The 24,671-nt window shown below is 47.3% G+C and overlaps 2 protein-coding genes across 2 annotated transcripts in view; one reads left to right on the forward strand and one right to left on the reverse strand.

The window, feature by feature from the left end:
• Window positions 1-2,636, reverse strand: part of ARSG (arylsulfatase G) — a 68,150-nt gene extending 65,514 nt beyond the window's left edge. The window contains exon 1 of the mRNA XM_036339867.1: window positions 2,395-2,636. The gene's annotated coding sequence lies outside the window, so the exon portion shown is untranslated. The remainder of the gene's footprint in view (window positions 1-2,394) is intronic.
• A 72-nt stretch (window positions 2,637-2,708) lies between these two features.
• On the forward strand, window positions 2,709-24,204 carry SLC16A6 (solute carrier family 16 member 6). The gene is made up of 6 exons (XM_036339843.1): window positions 2,709-2,865; window positions 12,387-12,625; window positions 15,891-16,034; window positions 18,431-18,559; window positions 19,191-20,009; window positions 21,939-24,204. The coding sequence occupies exons 2-6, from the start codon at window positions 12,394-12,396 to the stop codon at window positions 22,187-22,189; spliced, it is 1,575 nt and encodes a 524-aa protein (XP_036195736.1). The 5' UTR covers window positions 2,709-2,865; window positions 12,387-12,393; the 3' UTR covers window positions 22,190-24,204.
• The last annotated feature ends 467 nt before the right edge of the window (window positions 24,205-24,671 follow it).

Here is a 24,671-nt window from a genome sequence, read left to right on the forward strand (position 1 = left end):
ACTGAAGGGACCCCGGTTCAATTCCAGCCAAGGGCACATACCCAGGTTGTGGGCTCAATGCCCAGTGTGGGGGATACAGAAGGCAGCCGATCAATGATTCTCTCTCATCATTGATGTTTCTATCTCTCTCTCCCTCTCTGAAATCAATAAAATTATATTTAAAAAGAAAATGGGGACGAGTGTCAACTGCCTTAGTCTGATAATGGGGTTAAAATGGGTCACATGTAAGGCACTTAATAAAATGTTGGGAACTATGCAAATCTGTAAAGATTAATTATAATATTAATAAAGGTAATCGTGAGAATGCATTATTAGTATTACTGTTATATTATTACAGCTCTGTCCCAACAGCCAGTTGTCGCACTTGGTCAAATACTCAGAAGTGAGTGTCCCAATTATTCATTCACCTCTGGCGCCATCTTCCCTCTAACTTTTTGTTGTTGTTGTTCATCTTCACCCGAGGATATTTTTTCATTGATTTTTAGAGAGAGTGGAAGGGAGGAAGAGACACAGAGAGAGGATCACCGGATGCCACCTGCAGGAGGCCCCGACCAGGGCTGGCGATCGAGGCTGCAAACCAGGCACATGCCCTTGACCAGAATCAAACCCAGAACCCTTCAGTCAGTAGGCTAACGCTCTATCCACTGAGCCAAACTGGCTAGGGCCCAGCTACGGCTAACTTTTAACATCCAGAAGCTGAAGTACCAAGACCTCTCATGCCTTGCTTGACTCACTCAGTTGTCACTGCTGGGCTGCACCACTAGGCCCTTAAGTCTAAGCAAGACTCAGACTTACTGGATGCTGTGTCATATTCCATATTCAAGACGACGATTCCATACTGAGTACAGTGACAGGTCCAATGCTCTGCAACACCCTAAATATCAAAGATTACACTTACAGTCGTGTTAGCACACTAAGGGTTTTCATTTTAGTGATTACAATCAGGCTCCACATATCGCCATGTGTGGACTCTTCACAAAACAGCTCGAAAAAGGATCGCTTGTGGCGGGGGTGAGGAGTCAGTTATTGGACTTGGTAAGCCATAAATAATAAATCAGTAAGAACTAATGGGTGCTGAGGGCTAGCCATATACCAGTCACTTTGATCTGAACTTGACAGGCATCAAAAATTAAACCTTTCAATTCTGGGAGCTGTCGCCATTGTCCCCATTTGACAGATCTAAAAAGTTTGGTTACTCCCACAAGGCTGCAGAGCTGGTGGGTGGCCTCTGGCTGTGGAGTACTGGCCCTAACGCAGCCCTCTTCGCCAGCACACCTGCCCCCTACCCCTAGCCCACGGCGGAGCTCAGTAACAGCACAGAAAGGCATTTAACCCAGTACACACTACCCCCAAATCATGAGGAGAATCAGGCAGCGAGCAAAGAGCGGTTTTAATAAAAATTCACATCGCCCATTCCTCCTGGTGGCGACCCAACGTGCACGCATTCGCAGACAAGGGTCTCTCGAGTTTGACATCAGAACCACATTATCCGAACCCCAAGGAAGAGAGCAGCCCGTCCCAGGTAGGCAGGGGAACGCGGAGAATAAAGCCTTTGCCTCGGGGCAGATGCCAGATGGGGCCTGGGGATCCGAGGTGTCCCCGCGGGCTCCGAAACGCCCGGGATCTGACACTGCTTTGTTCCCAGGTCTGTTCTTAACCGAGGTTTCCCGTGCATATCTGCTGAGTTCACGGGGCTCTTGGGGTCGGGAACTTCCGGATGAGGGGCTGGTGTTAGTCCCTAAGGCTACACCAGGCGCCCCGCGGGCCAGACAGCCGTGCACCTGTGTGGCTCACGCCCGGGAGGACGGTCCGCGTGCGCCCCCGGCCGGGGATGCGGACTCAGCCCGGCTGCTCGCCTCCCTCCGCTCCGCGCGGATGCTGCTGCTGCAGAAAAGGGGGAAACCAGGTCACCCTTAGCAGCCGGGACGCCAGCTCCCTGAGGCCACTGCGGCACTCCTTCCCTCCCTCCCGGAACGGGAACTGTGGGGTGCACGAGTTGACGAAATTGGGGGAAGTTGGCCCTGGAGGAGGAACTTGGGGACCGTGGTGGTGCGCGCGCGCGCGCAGCTCACACTCAAACTGGAAAGAACCTGTTCTGCCCGCAAGCGCCGCCTGGGACCATGCCCAGCGCCCCTCATCCCACACCCCCCAAATCCTCAGGACGCGGGCCGGATTGGGCGCGCAGAGGGGCTGCGAGAAGGACCACGGCCAGGGAGTGCTAGCAGAAAGGGTGCAGGCGCCCCCAAACAAGTCCGCGTTCCCCGCTAGCAGTGCGGCACGGCGCCGGGGGCCGGTGGGGCCAGGCGCGCAAAGCCGCGCCCGGTTTGGGCGGCGCGCCCAGGACCCCGGCGGTGCTGGCGGGAGCGGGCCCGCCCGGGACGGCCACGCCGTTACCTTCCGTGACCCCCAGCTTGGCTGAGGGCGGGCGCGCGCCCGGTGCGGGCCGGGTACACGTGGGCCGGCGCGCGCGCTCCAGCAGGCCCCCTCCTCCGCGGCGCTCGCAGCACATGGTCGGCGGCGGCGCGCCCCCGAGGCCGGCGGAGACCGGCTGCAGCCGGTATAGGATCAGAGAGAGGCAGAGACGCGGGGACAGGGCTTGGGCAGCAGCACGCACCACCCGGGCGCTGGCGGGTGGGGGGGTGGGGAGAGGGTGCAGTCGGGGTGCCCCAGGCGCGGCAGTATGTGGGGGCAGGGGCGGGGCGCTGCGGGCGGGTCCTGGGGACGCTCCTCTGAACCAACTTGCGATAGGCCCACGCCCTAAGGAGTTAAACCTTTCTCATGTTACCCAGCGGCTTATAAGGAGGGGAGGCCAAGCCTGCGCCTTAGTGGGAGCCTTTGGGGTTTATTCTCTGCCCTTCTAACTTGGTGAGTTGGTTTTATTATTTTACATGTTTCAAACTTTGATTATGGGGGTGGATTTTTATTTTAATGTGTTAGGAGCTTTTTTTTTTTGCCGGGTGGGTGGTGGGAGGCGGAGGAGAGCGCTTAACATCTAAACATTTAGGAGAGGTGATTGCGAAAATTATTCTGACACTTAGGAATGCTCAGGGCCACGGGGATGCAACGCTCTCGCCAGTGTGGGCAGCTGAGAGTTGGACGATCTCAGCCTGATACAGTTGGCTCCGGAAAATAGCTAAAGGCAAGCTTGGCCGACACTGAGTGCGCCCAGCCCCGCTTTAGGGGCTCCCCAGACCGCGGGGCAATTGGGGCGCCGGGCTCAGCCTCTGCATGGATTTTCCGCATGAAGCTGCCTGTGCGCCCCGAGTGCCATATGTCAGAGGTACCTTCCCTAGGCTCGCGCACGCATGCAGGGCGGCCGCTGAGGCGGCGCGAGGGAAAGTGGGGTTCCATGTCTCTCCCACCCCAAGCTCACTACCGGGGCGCCAGCGTGACCCCCTGGGGGGGAGGGGGGAGGCAGGCATTTCCCTGCAGAGCACAGTCCTCACGGCCAGCCCGCGCCGCTCAACTTCCCAGGTTCCCTGAGCTGCCTGCCAACCACAGGAAAGCGCCCCTGAGGCTGAGCAGTTCTGTAGCGAGGGAGGCTGATTTTACAGAGGAAATGGGTTATTTCCTTCTCGTTTTCTTCTTCTTCTTTTAAATTAAAAAAAAAACAAAACACACACACACGCACGCAAACAAACAAAACCAACACGAAACTCCCACCAACCCCCAAAGTCAGGCGATGGAAGTTTGTGAGGCGGCAGCTAGAATGTCACCGAACACGGGAGCGTTAGCAAAAGGTCCCCCAGAGCCAACTGCGGAAGGGAGCGACTGCAACTTGTCAGCCAGGAAGCTGGTTGTGATTGCACTGCTGGCGCTCCGCTCCGCGCCGGCCCTTTCTCGAAAGAGACAGCTCCTGTCCTGGAGGAAGGACATTGCTCGGGAATCTTACTGTTTTGGAAACCATAATAAAATGAGCGATTTGTTGGCAAAAAAAATACCAAGTGCTTACGCTGAAATCTCCAAGCGGTGCATCTCCCCATGTCCCAGGCACCGTGCTGTGGCATTTGGGGGGGGGGGGGGCAACAGTAAGTACATCCAGCCTGGCGGACACAGAAATGCCTCTTCGCATGACGAAGGCGAGGGGAGGCAAGGTGGAGAGTTACAGTGTGGAAATAAACAGTGCAGCCAGGGAGCGCTCCCTCGCTCTTAATGAGAACCACCAAGCCGACTTTCCTCTGTGGTTTCCCAGAAAGGACGTCTCCCCAGTGGAACTCCTGAGGAGGACACTTAAATTAGGGGCTTGGGTTTCAACATCATCATCTTGTAAAGCGGGCGAATTGGTCGTATCCGGTGATTCAGCGCTGCTGAGGCAGCCCTACAGGTTAGGTTTGGGTTTTGGTTTTTTTGGTTTTTAAATAGAGAATGAACTTTACCTAAATACAGAATGATTTTGACAACTGGGGTCGGAAACAGCTTGTCCAAAGCTGTTACCCAGGCCACACCTTTAAGAAGAATGGAGGTTGGCGATGCACTGCCCAGGCTTTGCTTATCCCAGCTGCCACCACCATTTCCAGCCACAGCTTGCATTTAGAACTTGACTCTGAGCTGACCCTGGATTAACACCCTGATGGTCTATAATAACCCGATATTTTGCATTCTTCGTGCCCCAGGTCGAGTCTTTTCTCAACAAATCAAATCACAGTGAAATTCGCAGGCTTAGCAGCTGAACAAGTCTTGGCAGAGGACTCATTTATTTAAGGTTAAGACAACCCAACGGTCGTAGGAGATGCTCCAAACTGCCCAGCGTATTTTGTTATCCTTCCTTTAGAAGAGCATTAGGGTGGAGACAAGACGGTAGCCAGGCACCCGTGTGTGCGCGGAATCATAGTGTTACGGTTGAAGAGACCCTCAGACTGCCATGTCTAACCCCTGCTTTCAGAGATCATGGAAATTAGAGACCAAGTGATACAACTTGGCAAACAATGTCCTCAAGAAGGACAAGCCCAGCAGCTTTGCGTGGGTTGGAAAAAAATCAAAGGGTAGCTTAGAGCAAGTCAGGGCCCAAGGCTACCATAGAATGATAGGTGTTCAGGGCAGGGGGAGGTCTGAGATCATCGAGATCTAGTTTATCTGCACTTGACCTGTGGGTGATACTGGCCATCCGGGAGCAAAGCGATTCACCCAAAACCACAGTCACTCAACTTGCCTTACCAGTTAGATCCCCACACAGTAAACTCACATCCCTTCTCATCAGATAACGTCACATAAAACAGAAACGGACAGATGTTTCCCTATTCTGGAAGACTCTGTAGAGGCTTCTAAGTAAGTGAATTCAAAAGTCGGGCCTTAGCTCCTTGCTCTGTCGAGGCTGAGTTTGCTGAATGAATGGCGCAAGGAGAGCAGACAGGTCCGGGAAAGCATTTATTCTTCTTCCTCACTCGATGGTGTGGTTTCCTAAGGACGGAGCAGTGCATGGCTCAGGAGCACCCCAACACTCACAGTTTGTTGAGTAAACTTTTATTGAGCACTTATGTGCCAAGCATGCTGCCAGGCACTTGGTCTGGAAAGAGCTGCCGACTACCCTGTACAAAATATATGTTATTCTTCCATTACTATCTATACTGTGGTCTTATCTTCAAAGCTAAATTGGGCAAACATAGCATGCTTTAGAATGAGGAAGTCATAGACCAGAAAGTAGGGCTGAGTTCAGGGGGGGTGGTTAGGGCGGGGGGCAGCTTTCCTTTATGGTATCCCTGTGATAACAAGAAGGTTCCTGTCCTCCAAAAACCTAGGACTGCAGGTGAAAGTCACATTTGCATGTAGCTTCAGGAGAGTAGCACAGATTAAAGCAAAGCTTCGAAAAACAAAGGAATCGAACACCCTGAAGGGGCTCAGAAAGCACAGCGACCAAAAGGCTGCCTTCTAACCCGCTGACCAGATCTCACCCAGGTCCACCCACAGGTGCCCCTTCTTCCCCGCTCCCCGGTGTCCGTGGGCCCCCCGCTTGGGCCGGAGGGATCGAACTCAGTGAGCCTTAAAGATGCTCCAGAGACCTCTGACTAAAGGCCTGGCAGATGAGGCGCTCAGGCCCAGAGGTGGAGGTGGAGTGACTGCAGCGTCCCACAGTGACCTGGTGAATCGGGCCACAGACCTCTCTCTACCCACGGAAGTCAGGGGAGCTTTTTTTATTTTTAAGAAAATACAAGTTTCCTTACAATGTCTATAAAACAACCCCCTCCCTGGCCTTTAAAATGCTGTCCCAGGCGCTGATCCCACAGGGCCCGGGAGGCGGGAGATCTGACTCTGGACCATTTGGGTCAAGTCCCTTCACCTCCCTGGGGCTCAGTTTCCCCGTTTTGCAAAATGACCTGCCTTATGCAAGGAGGAGATGGACAAGATGAGGTCCACACTCCCTTTCGGCCGTCACGTTCTGTAATTCCAACTCCACCCTGGGGCTACAGGTTGATCCTAATCCCACCGATGGTGCACATGCAAACCACTGGTCGCGACAGGCAAAGAGAGGGGTGCGCCCACCGCCGGACTGAAACGCTGGCCTGGTGCAGAGCCTTCCGAGGTGGGTCAGCCTATCCTTGTACAGAAAGTGCAGTGTAGTCCGCGTCGCTTAAAAGGATCTGTCTTCATCCTGCAGTCATTTTAGGCCAAAGAGAGAGTCAGTTTGCCTCTTCGGGCCCTCATCAACTTTATTCCAATATGTGTGTTTTTTTACCCCAATATGTTTATATTCAGGTCGGTCCTGAGCCCTCTGTTAAGACTCTAAGATCTTACGTGCACCCTCCTAGGTTAGAGTGACTACAGCAATATGGCCTTGGGCAGTTCTGCCCGTCCCAGTGTGCTGACCTCTGGAAGTACGCTGCTGGGTGGCGGTAAACATGCATTTTAATCTGCAGGTTCCTTATCGTTATCAACAAATACGTAAGTCTCGAAGCAGAGACCATCTGTCTTTTCACTACAGTATTCCCCAGGCCTAGCCTTGGGCCTGGCACTAGTAGGCACTTTTTTGAAAAACAAATGTATGTGCAAGGTACTTGGGAATGCGGGAGGGCGGGACATATGAAAAGATACAGAACCCAGAGTTTGTTTTTTATGAGCTTAACATTAAATTCATCAAATATGATAGACTCATTAAAGTATTCAGTGATGCCTGTCACGTGGAGAAAGCCCCTTAGGTTGAGTCAGTCAGAGGGAGCATCAGGGAAGATGGATTTTGATGGCACCGGACCTTAAAGGTGCCAGCTGTAGAGGGCATGCAGCCTGGGGAGAGGGTGTGGCCACAGGCCGGGTGGTTAGAGCCTGGAGGGCAAGGAGGAGTCCATTTGGGTCATGGCAGGCGGGCCAAGTTTTAGAACAAAAATAAGGCTTCAAAGATAGGTCGGGGTTCGATCCTGAAGGACACGGAAAGGCAGGCTAAAGGTGGATTTGATGGCTCAGAACGAGGAAAGCCACGTAAAAATGAAGTCAAACCAATGCAGCATTTCAGAAAGCTCAACCTTACCAGACACGAGGAACCAGTAAGAGACCAGTAAAGGAGTGGTGGCCTGGGAGCGGGGTGAAGTGCAAGGGGTGAGGGCTGAGGACCTGTGCTGTAGACGGCCGCCTGCCCCCTCCCTAGGGACCAACACTATTCTAGAGTGAACACTGTGGGGTGAGGGGTGGCGGGGAGGTTCTTTCCTGCGCCAGTGGCCTCATCTTGGGAGTGGATTGAAACATCTCACGGGGGAGGAGGGCCATTGTGAAAACCTCATTTGCTGGAGGGCTCAGGTCAGGGTTCCCATCAGAAATCAGTTGCTTTCCAGGATGGGAAATGGGAATGACAACTGCTCTGTAGCTCCAGCCTGCACCTCGAGCTGTTTAACTGCCCTTCCCGCCTTCCCAGCTGCTCTCAGGAACGACACATTAACACCCGTGGAAACGCAAAGGCCTTTGCTGCCCGGAGCTTAAAGCTTCTTAAAGCTGCTTACGCCTGCTTATGCAACCAAATACTTAACAGCCATCGGGCAAAGAGTGGGCATCCGAGCCGTCGTAGGCCACTGTGGGATAGTGATGCCAATAGGGTGAATCATGAGCTTGGGTCAGATTTGCTGCTTTTTAACATTTATAGAATAAACTCAGAATATGAGATTCTGGCACCAGAAATTGGCAAGTCTACTGGATAGAGGAGGTTGCGTCCTGTTATTTTTCAATTCCTCTTCATTTATCAATAAAACTTGCCTTAGTACTTAATACAGCAGCTACGGAAAGGGTACACACACCCTAAAAATTCACTGTATAATTGTAGAGACTTCTTCAACTCAAGGTGGGTTAGCAGGAAGAACTTAAAACCATGAACTCATTATTATAGATACGAATTTTTAGTTGGGCGCAAACCATGCATCACTGTTTCAAAGTTAGCAGTTGCAGAGCCTGAAAACCAGTGTTTGTGTGCAACAGCCCGGTGCAGAGGACTTCAACTTCCCCCTCCAGTGTTAACTACAGTGCTTCCCCTACTTAGCGGTGTTAAGGTAAGGTCTGACGTTCATTGCCGTTTGAATGGAAAGCTGCAAGGTCAGGGTAACGTAGGGTTAAGTTAACTGGCTGCCCAGGTCATACAAGTTGACAATGTCTTCTTTGATCACTATAGTCTATGTTTTCATTGATTTTTAGGGACAGGGATAGAGAGAGAGAAACATCGATGATGAGAGAGAATCATTGATCAGCTGCCTCCTGCACGCCCCCTACCGAGGATTGAGTCTGCAACCTGGGCATGTGCCCTGACCGAGAATCCAACAGTGACCTCTTGGTTCGTGGGGCGACGCTCAACCACCGAGCCACACCAGCTGGGCTAGTCACTATATTCTAGAGTAGCATTTGTGGTGTGCATGGAAATTCAGTTGCTAATGTGCCAAGTGCTGAGCAACTTTGATAACTAACTCATGCCAAACTCCCAGGAGACAATTTCCGCATTTGGATTTATAGTTACATCCACGTGGGAAACCGATCATAATCATGAAGTTGCTGACTGAGTGGGAAATGGGATCCAGGAGAGGTGGCTGGTAATCTGGTCAGAGGCGTCAAGCACAGACGCATAGGGTGTCTCTGGCACGTCATCCGTGGAAGGAAGGTGGCAGATGTGTTGTCCATGTTTGCCCCTTAGCCTGCTTTTTTCTAGGTTTCATTTCTTTCTCTCTTTTTTTTACTATTCTGATCACTATGTTCTTGCCACCTCAGTAGGGGTGTTAAAGTTCCCTAGTATGACTGTATTGTTGTCGATCTCTCCCTTAAAGTCCTCTAGAAGTTTTTTTTATATATTTAGGTGCCCTTATATCCAGGGTTATATCCTCTTGTTGGTCAATCCCCTTTAGTATTATGTAGTGACCTTTGTTGTCTTTTAAAGTCTATTTTGTCAGATATGAGTATTGCTACTCCAGCTTTTTTTTTCCATTTGCATGGAAAAATTTTTTCCATCCCTTCACTCTGTGTCTTTTGTTCTGAGGTGGGTCTCTTGTAAACAGCATATAATTGGGTCATGTTTTTGTATCCATTCAGCTACCCTAGGCCTTTTGATTGGAGCATTTAATCCATTTACATTTAGGGTTATTATTGATAGGTACTTATTTTTTTTTAAATATATTTTTATTGATTTCAGAGAAGAAGTGAGAGAGAGAGGGAGAGAAATATCCATGATAAGAGAGAACCATGGATTGGCTGCCTCCTGCTCGCCCCCTACTGGGGATTGAGCCCGTAACCCGGGCATGTACCCTGACTGGGAATCCAACCTGTGACCTCCTGGTTCATAGGTCGGTGCTCAACCACTGAGCCACGCCGGCTGAGCGATAGGTACTTATTTATTGCCACTTTAATTCTGCATGCCTAGGTTTCTCTTTCTGTTTCTTCTTTTCTTTATGGCAGTCCCTTTAGCATTTCTTGTTATGCTGGATTGGTGGTGATGTACTCCTTTAGCCTTTTTTTGTCTGGGAAGCTCTTTATTGGACTGTCTATTTTGAATGACAGCCTTGCTGGATATAGTAATCTTGGTCTTCCATCCTTGCTTCCACTACCTTGAGTACTTGATGCTATTGCCTTCTGGCCTGTAGAGTTTCTGATGAGAAATCTGGTGTGAGCCTTATGGGAGTTCCTTTGTAGGTAACAGTTTGCTTTTCTCTTGCTGCCTTTAAGATTTGGCATTTAATTTTTGGCATTTTAATTATGATGAGTCTGGGTGTGGGTCTGTTTGGGTTCTTCTTGCTCAGGGTTCTCTGTGCCTCCTGAACTTATGTGACTTTTTCCTTTACCACAGTGGTTCTCAACCTGTGGGTCGCGACCCCTTTGGGGGTCGAATGACCCTTTCACAGGGGTTGCCTAAGACCATCGGAAAACACATATTGAATATATAATTACATATTGTTTTTGTGATTAATCACTATGCTTTAATTATGTTCAATTTGTAACAATGAAAATACATCCTGCATATCAGATATTTACATGATGATTCATAACAGTAGCAAAATTACAGTTATGAAGTAGCAACGAAAATAATTTTATGGTTGGGGGACACCACAACATGAGGAACTGTATTAAAAGGTCGCAGCATTAGGAAGGTTGAGAACTACTGCTTTACCAGGTTAGGGAAGTTTTCTGCCATTATTTCTTCAAACACATTCTCTAGCTCTTTCTCCCTTTCTGCCTCTTCTGGAACACCTGCTATTCTAATATTGTTACATTTCACTTTGTCCCACATCTCCCTTAGCTGTCCTCCTGTTTTTTAATTGGTTTTTCTTTTTGGTTCTCTGATTGATTTTTTTCAACCCTGTCTTCTAATTCACTGATTCAATCCTCAGCTTCCCCTAGTCTGCTATGTATTCTTTCCAATGTGTTCTTTGTGTTATGTCATTCTTTATCTCAGACTGTTCTTTTTTCATAGTTACTATATCTTTTTTCATGCTGCTGAGCATCTTTACCATCATTACTCTGAACTCTGTTTCATTTATCTCCATCTGGATAATATTCTTATTCTTTCATTTTCGGGTTGTTTCTTTGTCTCCTCATTTTGGCTGTCTGTTTGGGTTTGTGACTATGAATTAGGTTGATCCTCTATGCCTTTCAATCTCTAGTGCAGGAGTGTCAAACACTATTTCTGACTCATTAGATCAGGCAAAGACTCAAAGTCTCCAGAGACCACCTCTGCCTACAGACTGATAGGGTTCTGACTTGAATGGCCCCAGACAATCATCCTCAGGGGTGGTGAGTTGTGTTTTTTTTTTTTCAACAGGGTGGGGAAGTTGCTTCTGCCTGGAGGCTAATTGTTATTTTTAGTCTCTGAAGTGGCCTCAGGGCAGGGTGTTTTCCAATAGGGTGGGTCAATTGTCTTCCCCCTCCACCCCTGTCCCCCGCAAGTTTTCCAATAGGGTGGGTCAATTGTCTTCCCCCCCCCCTCCCCCGCAAGGCAAAGGCAAATGTCTGTGTAGGAAAGATTTTCTCCAGAGTGAGGGACTGACTCAGCATAGGAGACTGGAGATGTCTGCCTTCTGAGCTCTAACCTGCAAGTCCCCAATACTGGCTTCTGCTCACACAGCTCCAATCCACTCTGCCCTCCCTCTGCCAGAGCACAAGGAGTTTGTGCATTGGCCCTTTAAGAGGGTGCCTGCATTTCTAGGCATCACTCCCTGGCAGACAGCAACACTGCTGCTTTTCACAGCCAGATGTTATGTGGGTACCCTTCTCAGTGCTGGTGCTCTCTGCTGGGGGGGGGGGGGGGGGGGGGGGGAGGCAGCTTGGGGATTAGATCCCAGAGTTCTCAGTGGCAATCCCCCACAGCTGAGATATCTCTCCAGACCTTCAGTTGCTGTCTGTGGACGCCCACCCAGCCCTTTCGCACCTCGGACCAGTCTCTATGCGGTCTCCACTTTTGGTCCTCGGGTATCAGGGTTCTCCTGTGAGTCTTCTGTTAATTATTCAGGAAGTTTTTCTGTATTTCAGTTGTAGTTCCAGTTTGTGTCTGAGAGAATGTCTGTGCAGCATTCACTTACCCTGCCGCCATTTTCAATCCTCAATCAATCTAGGTTTCATTTCTGATCATTCCCCTTGCTCACTTCACTCTTCCTTTACCTAACTTGTCTTCAAGTTCAAGGTCACCACTGGTGCTTGGTCTGTTGGCCATTCTCTGTCCCTCACACGGCCTCTACTGGTAAATATTTTCCCTGATGCTTTATGTTAGTTTGTTTTCCCATTTAATTGCCACAGCTTGGAAATCTTACCTCTAAATTCTTTGGGGGGTCCATTAGATCTTTTATTATCCAAAGACTTTGTCCTAACTGCACATGATTTAAATATTCACCAACCTAAGAAATGTGATAAATAGTTCTTATCTGTTATGTTTGCTGAAGAGCATTCGAATCATCAGCCCTCGTGCTATTATGGTTCTGACTTTTTTAAACTTTTTATTTCAGATTAAGAATGACCGAGAAGAAATCACAGCTTTGTTCCGGAGCCAATGTTTATACTCAAGTGCCTGACGGAGGGTGGGGCTGGGCAGTAGCTGTGTCTTTCTTCTTCGTTGAAGTCTTTACCTACGGTGTCATCAAGTCATTTGGCGTCTTCTTTAATGACTTAATGGACAGTTTTGAGGAATCTAATAGCAGGATCTCATGGATAATATCAATATGTGTGTTTTTCTTAACATTTACAGGTGAGTACATCTTTCACCTTCAACACTATTAATTTTAACTTGCCTAACTACAGAATGGTACACATTATGGTTGTGATGCATCTTCTCCATGACCTCTTGGCACTTTCTAGCCTGAAGTAATGCAGTTTTCAGGAAGTTGAGGATGGCCAGAGAAAGAGGAGCTGGAGGAGGGGAAAAAAGGCTTACTTGTCAACCTTGTCTGACTTCAATTTAACACACATGTGTTGGACACCTATTGTAAGCAGATTCTTAGGATGCTGTCGATTACTTTGAGGACAGCAGTAACCTCCAGTTCTACGAGGGATGCAATTGTTTTTGTTTGTTTTTTATATTTTTTATTGATTTCAGAGAGGAAGGGAGAGGGAGATAGAAACATCAATGATGAGAGATAATCATTGATAGGCTTCCTCTTGCACGCCCCCTACTGGCAGATCGAGCCCACAATCCGGAACCCTGTGCTTTATTTTATTTTATTTTATGTTATTTTATTTTTATTTTTTGTTTGTTAATCCTCACCCAAGGATATTTTTTCCATTGATTTTTTTTAGTGAGAGTGGAAGAAAGAGGGAAAGACAGGGAGAAACATCTATGTGAGAGAAATACATTGATTGGTATTTCCCAACCAGGACCTGAGCTGGGGAGGAGCCTACAACTGAGGTACATGCCCTTGATTAGAATCAAACCCGGGACCAAACCAGCTATGGTGATGCAATTGTTTTTAAAAAGCAGCAGATCAAAAGTACTTGGACCCTAGCAGTGTTGCTCAGTGATTAGAGCATTGGCCCGTACACCAAAGGGTCTTGGGTTCGATTCCCTATCAAGAGCATATATCAAGAGCCACTTGGATTGCAGGTTCGATCCCCAGCCCTGTTTGGTGCATGTGCGGGAGGCAACAGCAATGTTTCTCTCTCTTTCTCTCCCCAACTCACCCCTCCTTTCCAATCTCTGTGAAAATCAATGGAAAAAATATCCTCAGGTGAGGATTTAAAAAAAAAAAAAGTATTTGGCCAGTGTGGCTCAATTGGCTGGGTGCCATCCCGTGCACATAAAGTTTGTTGGTTTGATTCCTACTCAGGATACATGCCCGGGTTACAGGCTCGATTCCCAGAAGGGGGTGTGCAGAAGGTAACCGATCGATGTTCTGCTCTCACATCAATGTTTCTCTCTCTTTCCCTCTCCCTCCTCTCTCTCTCTCAAAATAAAATATATATATATATATATTTAAATTTATTTATTTTTATTGATTTCAGAGAGGAGGGGAGAGGGAAAGAGAGAGAGAGAAACATCCATGATGAGAGAGCATCATGGATCGGCTGCCTCCTGCACGCCCCCAACTGGGGATCGAGCCCGCAACCCGGGCATGTGCCCTGACCGGGAATCGGACCGTGGCCTCCTGGTTCATAGGTCGATGCTCAACCACGGAGCCATGCTGACTGAGCAAAAAAAATATTTTTTTTAAAAAGAAGTACTTGGCCTATTGGCCCTGGTCTCACAAAGACATGCTTAGGTTGGAAACGTGAAGATGTGGCTACATGAAGAAGAAAGATAGAAGCTTTGTAAATGATATTCATCAGCCACTTGGAATTATTTATCCCATCACTATCCTCCGTTTGGCGTGCATAACTGATAGCCCACAATACTTTCATATAACTTTCCTAAGAATCAAATGGAAGTAAATTGGAATTTGACCCTAAATGGAACTTTTATTTATATATATATATTTTATTGATTTTTTACAGAGAGGAAGGGAGAGGGATAGAGAGTTAGAAACATCAATGAGAGAAAAACATCGATCAGCTGCCTCCTGCACACTCCCCTCTGGGAATGTGCCCACAACCAAGGTACATGCCCTTGACCAGAGTCGAACCTGGGACCCTTGAGTCTGCAGGCCGATGCTCTATCCACTGAGCCAAACCGGTTAGGGCCTAAATGGAACTTTAAAAAAAAAAAAAAAAAGTCCAGCCCAGCCGGCGAGTCTCAGTGACTGAGCGTTGATCTATGAACCAGGAGGTCATGGTTCGATTCCCGGTCAGGGCACATGCCCAGGTTGTGGGCTTCATTCCTAGTGGGGGGCATGCAGGAGGCAGGTGACCAATGATTCTCTCTCATCACTGATGTTTTTCTCTCTCGCCCTCTCACTCCCTCTCTCTGAAATCAATAAAAATATATTTTAAAAAGTCCAAAGTAGTGAGTATAGAAAATGAAGTCATTCAAGCAATGATAGGAAAGCCCATTTTTATTACAGAATAACATAAACCTAATGCATATCTAATTTTATAGGCACTCAAGGTAACTCAAAATCTTTCACTTAAAAATATAGAAAAGAGTTTTATACTATTACTCTGGCTTTCTCGCTCTCTTTTTAAACAAAGTGTGTGTGTGTGTGTGTGTGTGTTTTAAATCCTCACGAGGATATGTTTTTATTGATTTAAGAGTGAGAGGAAGGGAGAGAGAGAGAGAAACATTGATGTGAGAGGGAAACATCGACCGGTTGCCTCCCATACACACCCCGACTGGGGATTGAACCGGAAACCTGGGTATGTGCCCTGACCAGGAATCAAACCCGAAACCTTTAGGTGCGCGGGACAACGCTCCAACCAAGCCACGCTGGCAGGGCACTCTGGCTTTCTCTTTAAGGAGCTCAAAGAATATATTGTCCAGTTTAACCAAATACTAAAATACAGTTGACCACTGAATACAGGGGTTAAGAGCACTGACCCCTCAATAGTCAAATGTATATGTTTTGACTCCCCAAAACTTAACAGTCATCCCTGGTATTTTTGGGGAATTGATTCCAGGACACCCACAGATACCCAAATCCACGGATGCTCAAGTCCCTGACATAAAATGGGGTAGATCGATGCGTACAGTCAGCCCTCCACATGCGTGGACTCCCAACCGCAGACTGAAAATACTGTTATCCATCTGCGGTTACTTGCATCTGCAGATGCAAAACCTGGGATAGAGGACCAACTATATTTATTTTTTAAAATCCAAATATAAGTGGACCTGCCCAGTTCAAACCCATGTGTTTCGAGGGTCCACTGTAATTCCTGAATCGGTTTATGTAACCACTGCAAAACATATGTAGTGTACATCACTGCTCCCTGTTCAAGACTTATGAGAAGGAACCTTATTAAAGCCGATGCTTCTGTGTTGTATGGTGTGCACTGTCTTTCCATGTCCGAGACTTCACAGCAGGAATTGTGTTAAAGCAAACGCAATTCTGGGAGTCACATGGTCACGTTAGGCTCTTTCCACGCAGCTCCCCTCTCCACTGTCCTGAGCAATCGTTTCGGACACCGCCTGGTGGTGATGGCGGGAGGCCTGCTTGTCAGCACCGGGATGGTGGTGGCCTCCTTTTCCCAGGAGGTGTACCACATGTACATCGCCATTGGCATCATCTCCGGTAAGTGCTTCTCTGGGCTCAAAAGTTTTCCAGACATTTAGTTTGAAGGACAAGGGAGGGAAGCAGGGACTCAAACCCAAAGGGTTATTTCTTTTCCTCTGTCCCTTTCTCTTTAAAATGAAAGTGTCCCAGCCCTAGCCGGTTTGGTTCAGTGGATAGAGCGTCGGCCTGCGGACCAAAGGGTCCCGGGTTCGATTCTGGTCAAGGGCACATATCTTGGTTGCAGGCTCCACCCCAGCCGGGGCCCTGGTCAGGGCTCATGCAGGAGGCAACCAATCGATGTGTTTCTCTCACATTGATGTTTCTCTCTGTCTTTCCCTCTTTCTTCTACTCTTGCTGGGGTCCAATCCCAGCAGGTCCAGGAGTCCCCAAAGGTGTGGACGGAATCAGCGAAGAAGGAATGACACAGAGACAGCGTTCAGTTGATCAGCAGCCTAGCCAGGATCTCTAGCCAAGTTCTGGTCAGGATCTCCAGCAAAGTTCTGGTTAGGATCTCCAGCCAGGTTCTGTGTCCATGTTCTCTTGCTAGGTTCTCCAGCCAGGTTCTGTATCCATGTTCCCTCGCTAGGTTCTGTCCAGGTTCTCCAGCCAGGTTCAGTCACCAGGTTCTAGTCAGGTTCTCTAGCCAGGTTCTGTCTCTAGGTTCTTCGGCCATGTTCTCTCGCTAGGTTCTGTCTCTAGGTTCTGTGGCCAGTTTCTGTCCAGGATCTTTTGCCAGGTTCTCTCACTAGGTTCTGTCCAGGATCTTTTGCCATGTTCTCTCCAGCGAAGTTCTTCTGTCTCTAGGTTCTGTGTAGGTTCTGTGTCTAGGTTCTGTCGTCTAGGTTCTGTCTTCTAAGTTCTGTCTCCTGTTGTCTTATTACATCTGTATTTATACCAGTTGATTCAATCCTATCAATCTCTATTCCAAAGTTTAGGGCGTTTCTTATCTCCATTCTAGGGAGTAAAGATTATGTAGCTTAATCATGACTGTTTGTAGTTAAAGTGATTAATTACCCGCCTGGCACTTAGTTAAGGGATTTTATTCCCTCCCTAACTTCAGGGGAAAATCCCTACCTGGGGAAACAACTTTTCTCAGAGAGGTGACCTTGGTTAAAACACATAGTGCCAAGAAGGTGAGCAAACATATTAAGAACAGTATGCCATATATGCCAGGTCCCTTGAAACAGCAAGGATGGACCGGCTCCCGGCATACTCTCACTAAAAAAATCAAAGGAAAGCCCTAACCGGTTTGGCTAAGTGGATAGAGCATTGGCCTGCAGACTCAAGGGTCCCAGGTTTGATTACCATTAAGGGCATGTACCTTGGTTGCGGGCACATACCCAGTAGGGAGTGTGCAGGAGGCAGCTGATCGATGTTTCTCTCTCATCAATGTTTCTAACTCTCTATCCCTCTCCCTTCCTCTCTGTAAAAAAATCAATAAAATATATATTTTTTTAAAATTAAAGGAAAGATATCCTCAGGTAAGGATTAAAAATCCTATATAATAAAAGCCTAATATACAAATTGTCCCCTCAACTGGGAGTTTGACCAGGGGGTGGCCCCACCCTGGCTGGCAGCAGCAGCAGGCAGTCTGGGAAAGAGAGGCCTAAGCCATCAGTCAGACATCCCCTGAGGGCTCCTGGACTCCAAGAGGGTGCAGGCCAGGCTGAGGGCCCCTCCTCCCCCGTAAGTGCATGAATTTCGTGCACCGGGCCTCTAGTAAATAATAATACAAGAATAAGCTCTATTTTGCGTACTCACAACTGTAAACCTACTATTACCAACCCCTATAGTTTGCCACCCAAAGACATCATTTTCACGAAGTAAGATTTTAATTTCTTTATGCAGTACTTCCCAAATCAGGATCTGAGGATCCTGAGCCATAGGGGGAGGCTTGTGCTTAGGAGCCTGAGAAAACCTTTTTCACTTTAAAAGGAGTCCATACATTTCTGACATATATATATTCTATAGACATATATTATGTAGATATATAGATATGACATATATATTATATTATTTATGTATCCATACATAGCTAGTTTTGCACACTTTTAAAATTTTTAGATATTTCTGTACATTTCAAAGCTCCATTATTTTCAAATAGAAGTCTTACATATAAAAACTATATTCAATACAAGTTATGTCCACTGTGAATTGTATACATTTGGAAAAAAATGCAAAAAAGCAGAAAAGCAAACAAACAGAAAACAGTTTTCATACTCTAAGCATCCCAAAATTACAGTCGCAGCGTCTCCGGACCTCTAATCCTTTGCTACGACACCTTTTCCAGAATGCATTACTGGGCTCCCAGAACTTAGGATTTAACAAATAAACACAAACCGCCCAGGCCGTGGGATGCGTCTCTCCGATGTCGGTCAGTGTGTGGCTCTCATAGTTCTTTTTGATTCGCACAGGTTTGGGCTACTGCTTCAGTTTCCTCCCAGCTCTCACCATTCTATCTCAGTACTTTGACAAAAGACGTTCGATCGTCACCGCAGCTGCTTCTACAGGAGAATGTTTTGCTATGTTTGCTTTTGCACCAGGTAGGTGGACCACCACATCTGGGTATTAATGAGGGGAAGCCACTCAGCTATACTTGCCACTCTAACTTACCCACAGTTGGCCACCGGATGTCTGTAACTCTATGCCTAATGAAAGGGTGTTTTCTTCTCTCCTTCAGCACATTTTTGGGGTCTATGCTCCCTAACCCTCATGTTAGGAATTCAAATATATATATATGTATATATATATATATATATATATATATATATATATATATATATATATATATTGATTTCAGAGAGGAAGGGAGAGAGAGAAACATCAGTGATGAGAGAGAATCATTGATCAGCTGCCTCTGCACACCCACAAGGGGGTCGAGCCCACAACCCAGGCATGTGCCCTAACTGGGGATCGAACCAGTGACCTCCTGGTTCGACGCTCAACCACTGAGCCACACCAGCTGGGCAGGAATTCAAACATTTCAATCCTAGTCCAAATTTACACAAATAGGAAGATATGGGGCACATATTCAGTAGCAAGGCTTGAAACATCCATTCCAAAATAAATAATTTAGCAAACTCGAAATCCCTACTTCTGCTCAGTACTGTCTCCTGGGTCTTGAGTCCATGCCTGGCCTGACCTTCTATTTCTCTTCCCTCCCGTCCACCCAAGCGTTCACGGCTCTGAAGGAGAACATCGGCTGGAGGTACAGCCTCCTCCTCGTGGGCCTGCTGCAGTTAAACATCATCTTCTGCGGGGCGCTGCTGAGGCCGATCCTTATCAGGGGACCAGGGTCACCGAAAACAACTGGACAGGAAAATCCAAAAGAAGTACAATATATGCTTGAAAATGAGAAAACACGCACCTCGATAGACTCCATTGACTCAGGAGTAGAACTAACTACCTCACCTAAAAACGTGCCTGGTCACACGGCCGTGGAGCTGGAGCCAAAGGCCGATGTGGAGCAGCGGATCCCGGAGAAGCCCAGCTCCACACATAGAGATGAGAAAGGCCCCCTGTTGGACTTCTCCGTCTTGAAGGAGAAGAGTTTCATCTGCTACACGTTGTTTGGTCTCTTTGCGACCTTGGGGTTCTTCGCCCCTTCCCTGTACATCATTCCCTTGGGCATCAGCCTGGACATCGCCGAGGACCGTGCTGCTCTTCTGCTATCCACAATGGCCATCGCCGAAGTGTTCGGGAGGATTGGAGCTGGTTTCATCCTCAACAGCCAGCCCATCCGGAAGATCTACATTGAGCTCATCTTCGTCATCTTGTTGACTGTGTCTCTGTTTGCCTTTACGTTTGCTACTGAATTCTGGGGTTTAATGTCCTGCAGCATATTATTTGGTGTTATGCTTGGAACCGTGGCAGGCACCCACATCCCACTGCTCGCGGAGGACGATGTGGTGGGAATTGAGAAGATGTCTTCTGCCGCCGGCGTCTATGTCTTCATCCAGAGCATAGCGGCGCTCGCTGGGCCGCCCCTGGCAGGTAATGTCAATACAACGCCAAATCCAAACCCTTGCCTGCTATCCCCTCCCCCTTTTTTTTTCAAGGTAGAGTTGGACAGGTGGAACTTCTCTCGCCTTCCTGGACTTGAATCATACTAGTTCAACATGACACACTGTTTAGGGCAGGGATATTCCTAAGGAAGACTGGAGATAGCTTCATAGGCTCTCAATGGAGAGCATATCCTATATATCCTATATAATAAAAGGCTAATATGCAAATTGACAGAACGGCAGAATGACCGGTCGCTATGACACACACTGACCACCAGGGGGAAGACACTCAGTACAGGAGCTTCCCCCTGATGGTCAGTGTGCTCCCACAGGGGGAGCACCGCACAACCAGAAGCCAGGATCATGGCTGGCGAGCTCAGCGGCGTGGCGGGAGCCTCTCCTGCCTCCACGGCAGTGCTAAGGATGTCCAACTGAGGACATCCAACAAGGGCTCCCAGACTGCGAGAGGGCACAGGCCAGGCTGAGGGACAACCCCCCACCCCAGTGCACAAATTTCATGCACCGGGCCTCTAGTTATATCATAAAGTGGGCCCTGTCCTATGGATTCTATAATCTACAATGTTTACTATTCCCTTGTTAATTGTGCTCGCTTCCTGTTCGAGTGTAAATTAAAAGTCTCCTGATTCTAATATGTCCATAGACTTAGCAAGCTGGCAGAATTAGAGATTACCTGAGCAGCTCTCTGGACTTAACAGGACACGGAAGGTCAAAACAAAGATTGTGTGTTGGGGTCCAGCCCCAGCAATTGTGAGCCGATGGTCCAATGGTAAACCGGTGACCAAGTCCCTCTGCAGCGCCAGCTGCCCAGGCCTTGCCGACCATCATGCTGTGTAAATGCTGGAGGGGCCCATGGATTATGAGCTCGTTACCCTCTGACCTGTGGAACAGCAGGACTGAGGGACTTCTGTGAGCCACCTTCCCTTCCTGGGAGGGGTGTCAGGGAGCTGAGCACAGAGCAGCACTCCAATACTCCCCTGATCACTACCGCACACTTCCTTGTGGGAAGAACAGGGTGTGCTTCATACCTTAGACCTGAAATAGGACCTTAACGTTGTTGGGACTGGAAATCTTACCCCCTGTGAACAGAGACCTGACATGAGCCCAAGTGAAAGTAATGGAACTCTTTCCTCTCTTAGGAATATTCCCTTTCCGAAGAAGCATGCATCCAACAGTCCCGTGTTTTAGGACAGATTAGCCCATGAAGACATTTAAAAAATATGTTTTTATTGATTTCAGAGAAGGGAGCAGGTGAGAGAGATAGAAACATCAATGATGAGAGAATCATTGATTGACTGGCTGCCTCCTGCATACCCCACACTGGGGATTGAGCCCACAACCCAGGCATGTGCCCTGACCGGGAATCGAACCGTGACCACCTGGTTCACAGGTCGATGCTCAACCACTGAGCCACGGCAGTCTGGCAGCCCATGAGGACATTTTAGCGACACCATTACCGCAGCTGCTAATAAGTATACGCTGTCTGCTTTATTTCTCCCCCTCTCCTCCCCCCCACCCCCCCAGTCTAAAAAAGATTCCTGCCAAACCGGTTTGGCTCAGTGGATAGAGCGTCTGCCTGGGGACTGAAGGGTCCCGGGTTCGATTCCGGGCAAGGGCACGTGCCTCGGTTGCGGGCACATCCCCAGTGGGAGGTGTGCAGGAGGCGGCTGGTCGATGTTTCTAGCTCTCTATCCCTCTCCCTTCCTCTCTGTAAAAAATCAATAAAATATGTTTTAAAAAAATAAATAAATAAATAAAAATAAAAAAGATTCCTGCCTTCGACACTTTTTCTTTAGATAAACAAGATAAAACAAAGCAGGCCAGGAGAGAAGCGTCTGAGTGTGGGGGCTGGGGGAGAGGGGTTTGCGGCCGATGCTGACGGTGTGCCTGCTCTCCCCAGGGCTGCTGGTGGACCACAGCAAGGTGTACAGCAGAGCCTTCTACTCCTGCGCAGCTGGGATGGCGGTGGCCGCGGGGTGCCTGGCGCTGGTGAGGCCGTGCGGGAAGGGACTGTGCCGGCGCCACCACGCGGGCAACGGGAAGGCAGAGAGCTACCGGGGGAGAGCTTTGCAAGACATCCCTGAAGACTTCCTTGAAATGGACCTTGGGAAGCACGAGCATAAAGTTCCTATGAAAACGGAGCCAGAATGACAGACAGGCTTTCGTACAACATCAACCACCCAAGGCTAGTTGGGGGGACACCGTGGTGTAGAGGAGCTAACCATTCCACCTGCTTTCAAAACGACACTTGGAAGGGAATGGGGACATGAACACTACCACCAACATCCTTTTCTCTGTGCTTTCCTGTTTGCTTGTTCTTTAAGCCAAAACAGAAACAACCAAATACTCTTCCATACAGAAACCTGGCTGTATTCCGGAGCGACCCAGAGACACGCAGAAGCACCGTGGTCCACATTCCAGTTTTAAAATAGTGACACAAATTGGCAAAGTGGTTGTAAGCGCTCTCACATATATCACCTGCTATCCTGTAAAACGATATCTAGCCCGGGTCATTGAAATGCAATTGGCCGTTCAAAAAAAAAATCTTAAATCACTTCTACAATTTCTCATTTTCAGAAATATGAACAAATGGTTAAAACTCTTTGAAAAATACTGAGGTTTTATATTAAAAACGTATAACCTCTTAATTTCCCAAATATTCAATGGAAATGTACACTTTAAGACCAAACATTTGGCTAATAAATGGAAATTTGTGTGTGTGTGTATATATATAGTATATATATATGTGTGTATATATATATATATACACACACACACATATATATGTAAACACACACACACACACGAACTTGAAAATCATGAATGTGAAGATTCCCACGTCTTTTTATGGCCAGTCATTATCAGAAGTATTTCACACAGAATATACAGAATAGCATTCAAAATGCTCTTAATTATTCAGAAATATGTGATTGTAGTATCTTTAATTTAAACCACTATTTATTATTAAGTTATTCTAGGATGATTAAAGTAATCACAAGAAATATCACCTGGGACATCAGCATCACTTTCACCTCCCTTGGCAATCCTTTCAATGCCTCAAAGAATACGAATACTAACTTCTCTTGTAAAGTTACTCCAGGAGGCCAAATGGTAATGATTCTTCAATGTGACTGAGGACAACATGTGCTATTTGAAGGGGGAAAATAACGAATAGCAAATAGCCTTAGCCTTTTAAAATAAGGTTTCATCACCTAAGAATACTTGAGGATGTTCTTTGGATCAGAATTCTATTTCATTGAATGAGTGAAGCATTTCTGATTTAAAAAGAAAAACATCTGACTGCTGAAGCATTTCGGTGTTTCACACGGGGCGGCAGGGACAGTAACTTGACCATCACGAGTTACAAGTGGCAATTTCCGTCTTATATAAACTCTGACTGCTCTTAATTTGCCAGAGTTTTCAGGGGAACCGATCATTGTTATTTTGTGTTGTTGTCTGCAGTTACACTACATGTATAGTATCTCTCACTTTAGCCATTTGCTGTAAAGAAGGTAAATGTGAGGATAACGGGTGGGTTACTGGCTCCTACGTACCGAATCTTACTCTACAGGCGACGGTCCATGCTCGCTGCTCCGTCCTCATTCACCTTCACTGTTAATTTATGACAACTCAGGGGGAAACAATATAACAAGCCTAGTTTGGTTACAGGTACACAAAGCTTGAACATTTCTCTGCACTGAAATTGAAGTGGCATCGTTCAGCACCACCTGCTATATTTTGTACAGAATTTTATCAGCCATAGACATAGGACAATCTGTAAATCTTTGGGGGGAGGTGGAACAGGAAATGACAAAGTGTCCATCAAAAAAAGACACACCTAAAACGAGGTGGATGTAGCAGACCTGTCGCTGCTCGAGAAGGACACTGAGTTTGTGACTGCTGCAGACTTACATGACTTCAGCACTTTATAACCATTTCTACTATGAATGTAAAATACGGTTTAATATTTATAACTGATTTCTGAGCTGTGTGCTCATGTCCATTCTGTTAACTGCATGAAAAAAATAGATGCCAGTTCCAGTTTGTCAATAATCAAGGTTTTAAATGTTTGGCAGAAAATTAAAACGGGATTGCTGATTTGTTCTGTACTAGGGACATTCTGGTACTTCTAGATTTGTAATAAATATATAGCTTTTTTATTTAAAGAGATTGATTCGTTTTTTATTGACTTGGCATTCATTGTTTGATCCAATTATAGCTATAAAAACAACTTTTCTGAAAATTTTTTTAACTCTACTAGAGACAACACAAACACTTCCAAGAAGTGTTTGCTGAATTTATTTCTTGGATGAAATACATGAATGAAATGATATCACAGTAGCCACAGAGTGATAGCTAAGCCTCTCAACTGTTGTAAGTGGAAACAGTTAAGACTATCCAGTTATAGAATAATCCTGAGAACTGTCCTCCCTCTAAGTAGACAGCACAGACTCCCCAGGCCAGGGGCTGGGGAACTTCTGTAAAGATTCAGGTGGTAAATACTTAAGGCTCTGGGTGCCTTGCGCGCTGTCACAGCTATTCAACTCTGCCGTTGTAGTGGAAACTAGCCATAGGCAGACAAAACTCCTGGACCAGATGGCTTCAAAGTTATGTTTTATCAAACATTCAAAGA

This window comes from Myotis myotis, unplaced genomic scaffold (genome assembly GCF_014108235.1).
Source record: "Myotis myotis isolate mMyoMyo1 unplaced genomic scaffold, mMyoMyo1.p scaffold_m19_p_17, whole genome shotgun sequence".
NCBI lineage: Eukaryota > Metazoa > Chordata > Mammalia > Chiroptera > Vespertilionidae > Myotis > Myotis myotis.

Excerpts from the sequence above, each read along its gene's own strand:
- SLC16A6 (XM_036339843.1), top strand. The coding sequence starts at position 12,394 with ATGACCGAGAAGAAATCACAGCTTTGTTCCGGAGCCAATGTTTATACT. Across the intron at positions 12,626-15,890 it reads GTTTTTCTTAACATTTACAG|CTCCCCTCTCCACTGTCCTG; the intron begins GTGAGTACATCT and ends CTTTCCACGCAG. Across the intron at positions 16,035-18,430 it reads CGCCATTGGCATCATCTCCG|GTTTGGGCTACTGCTTCAGT; the intron begins GTAAGTGCTTCT and ends TGATTCGCACAG.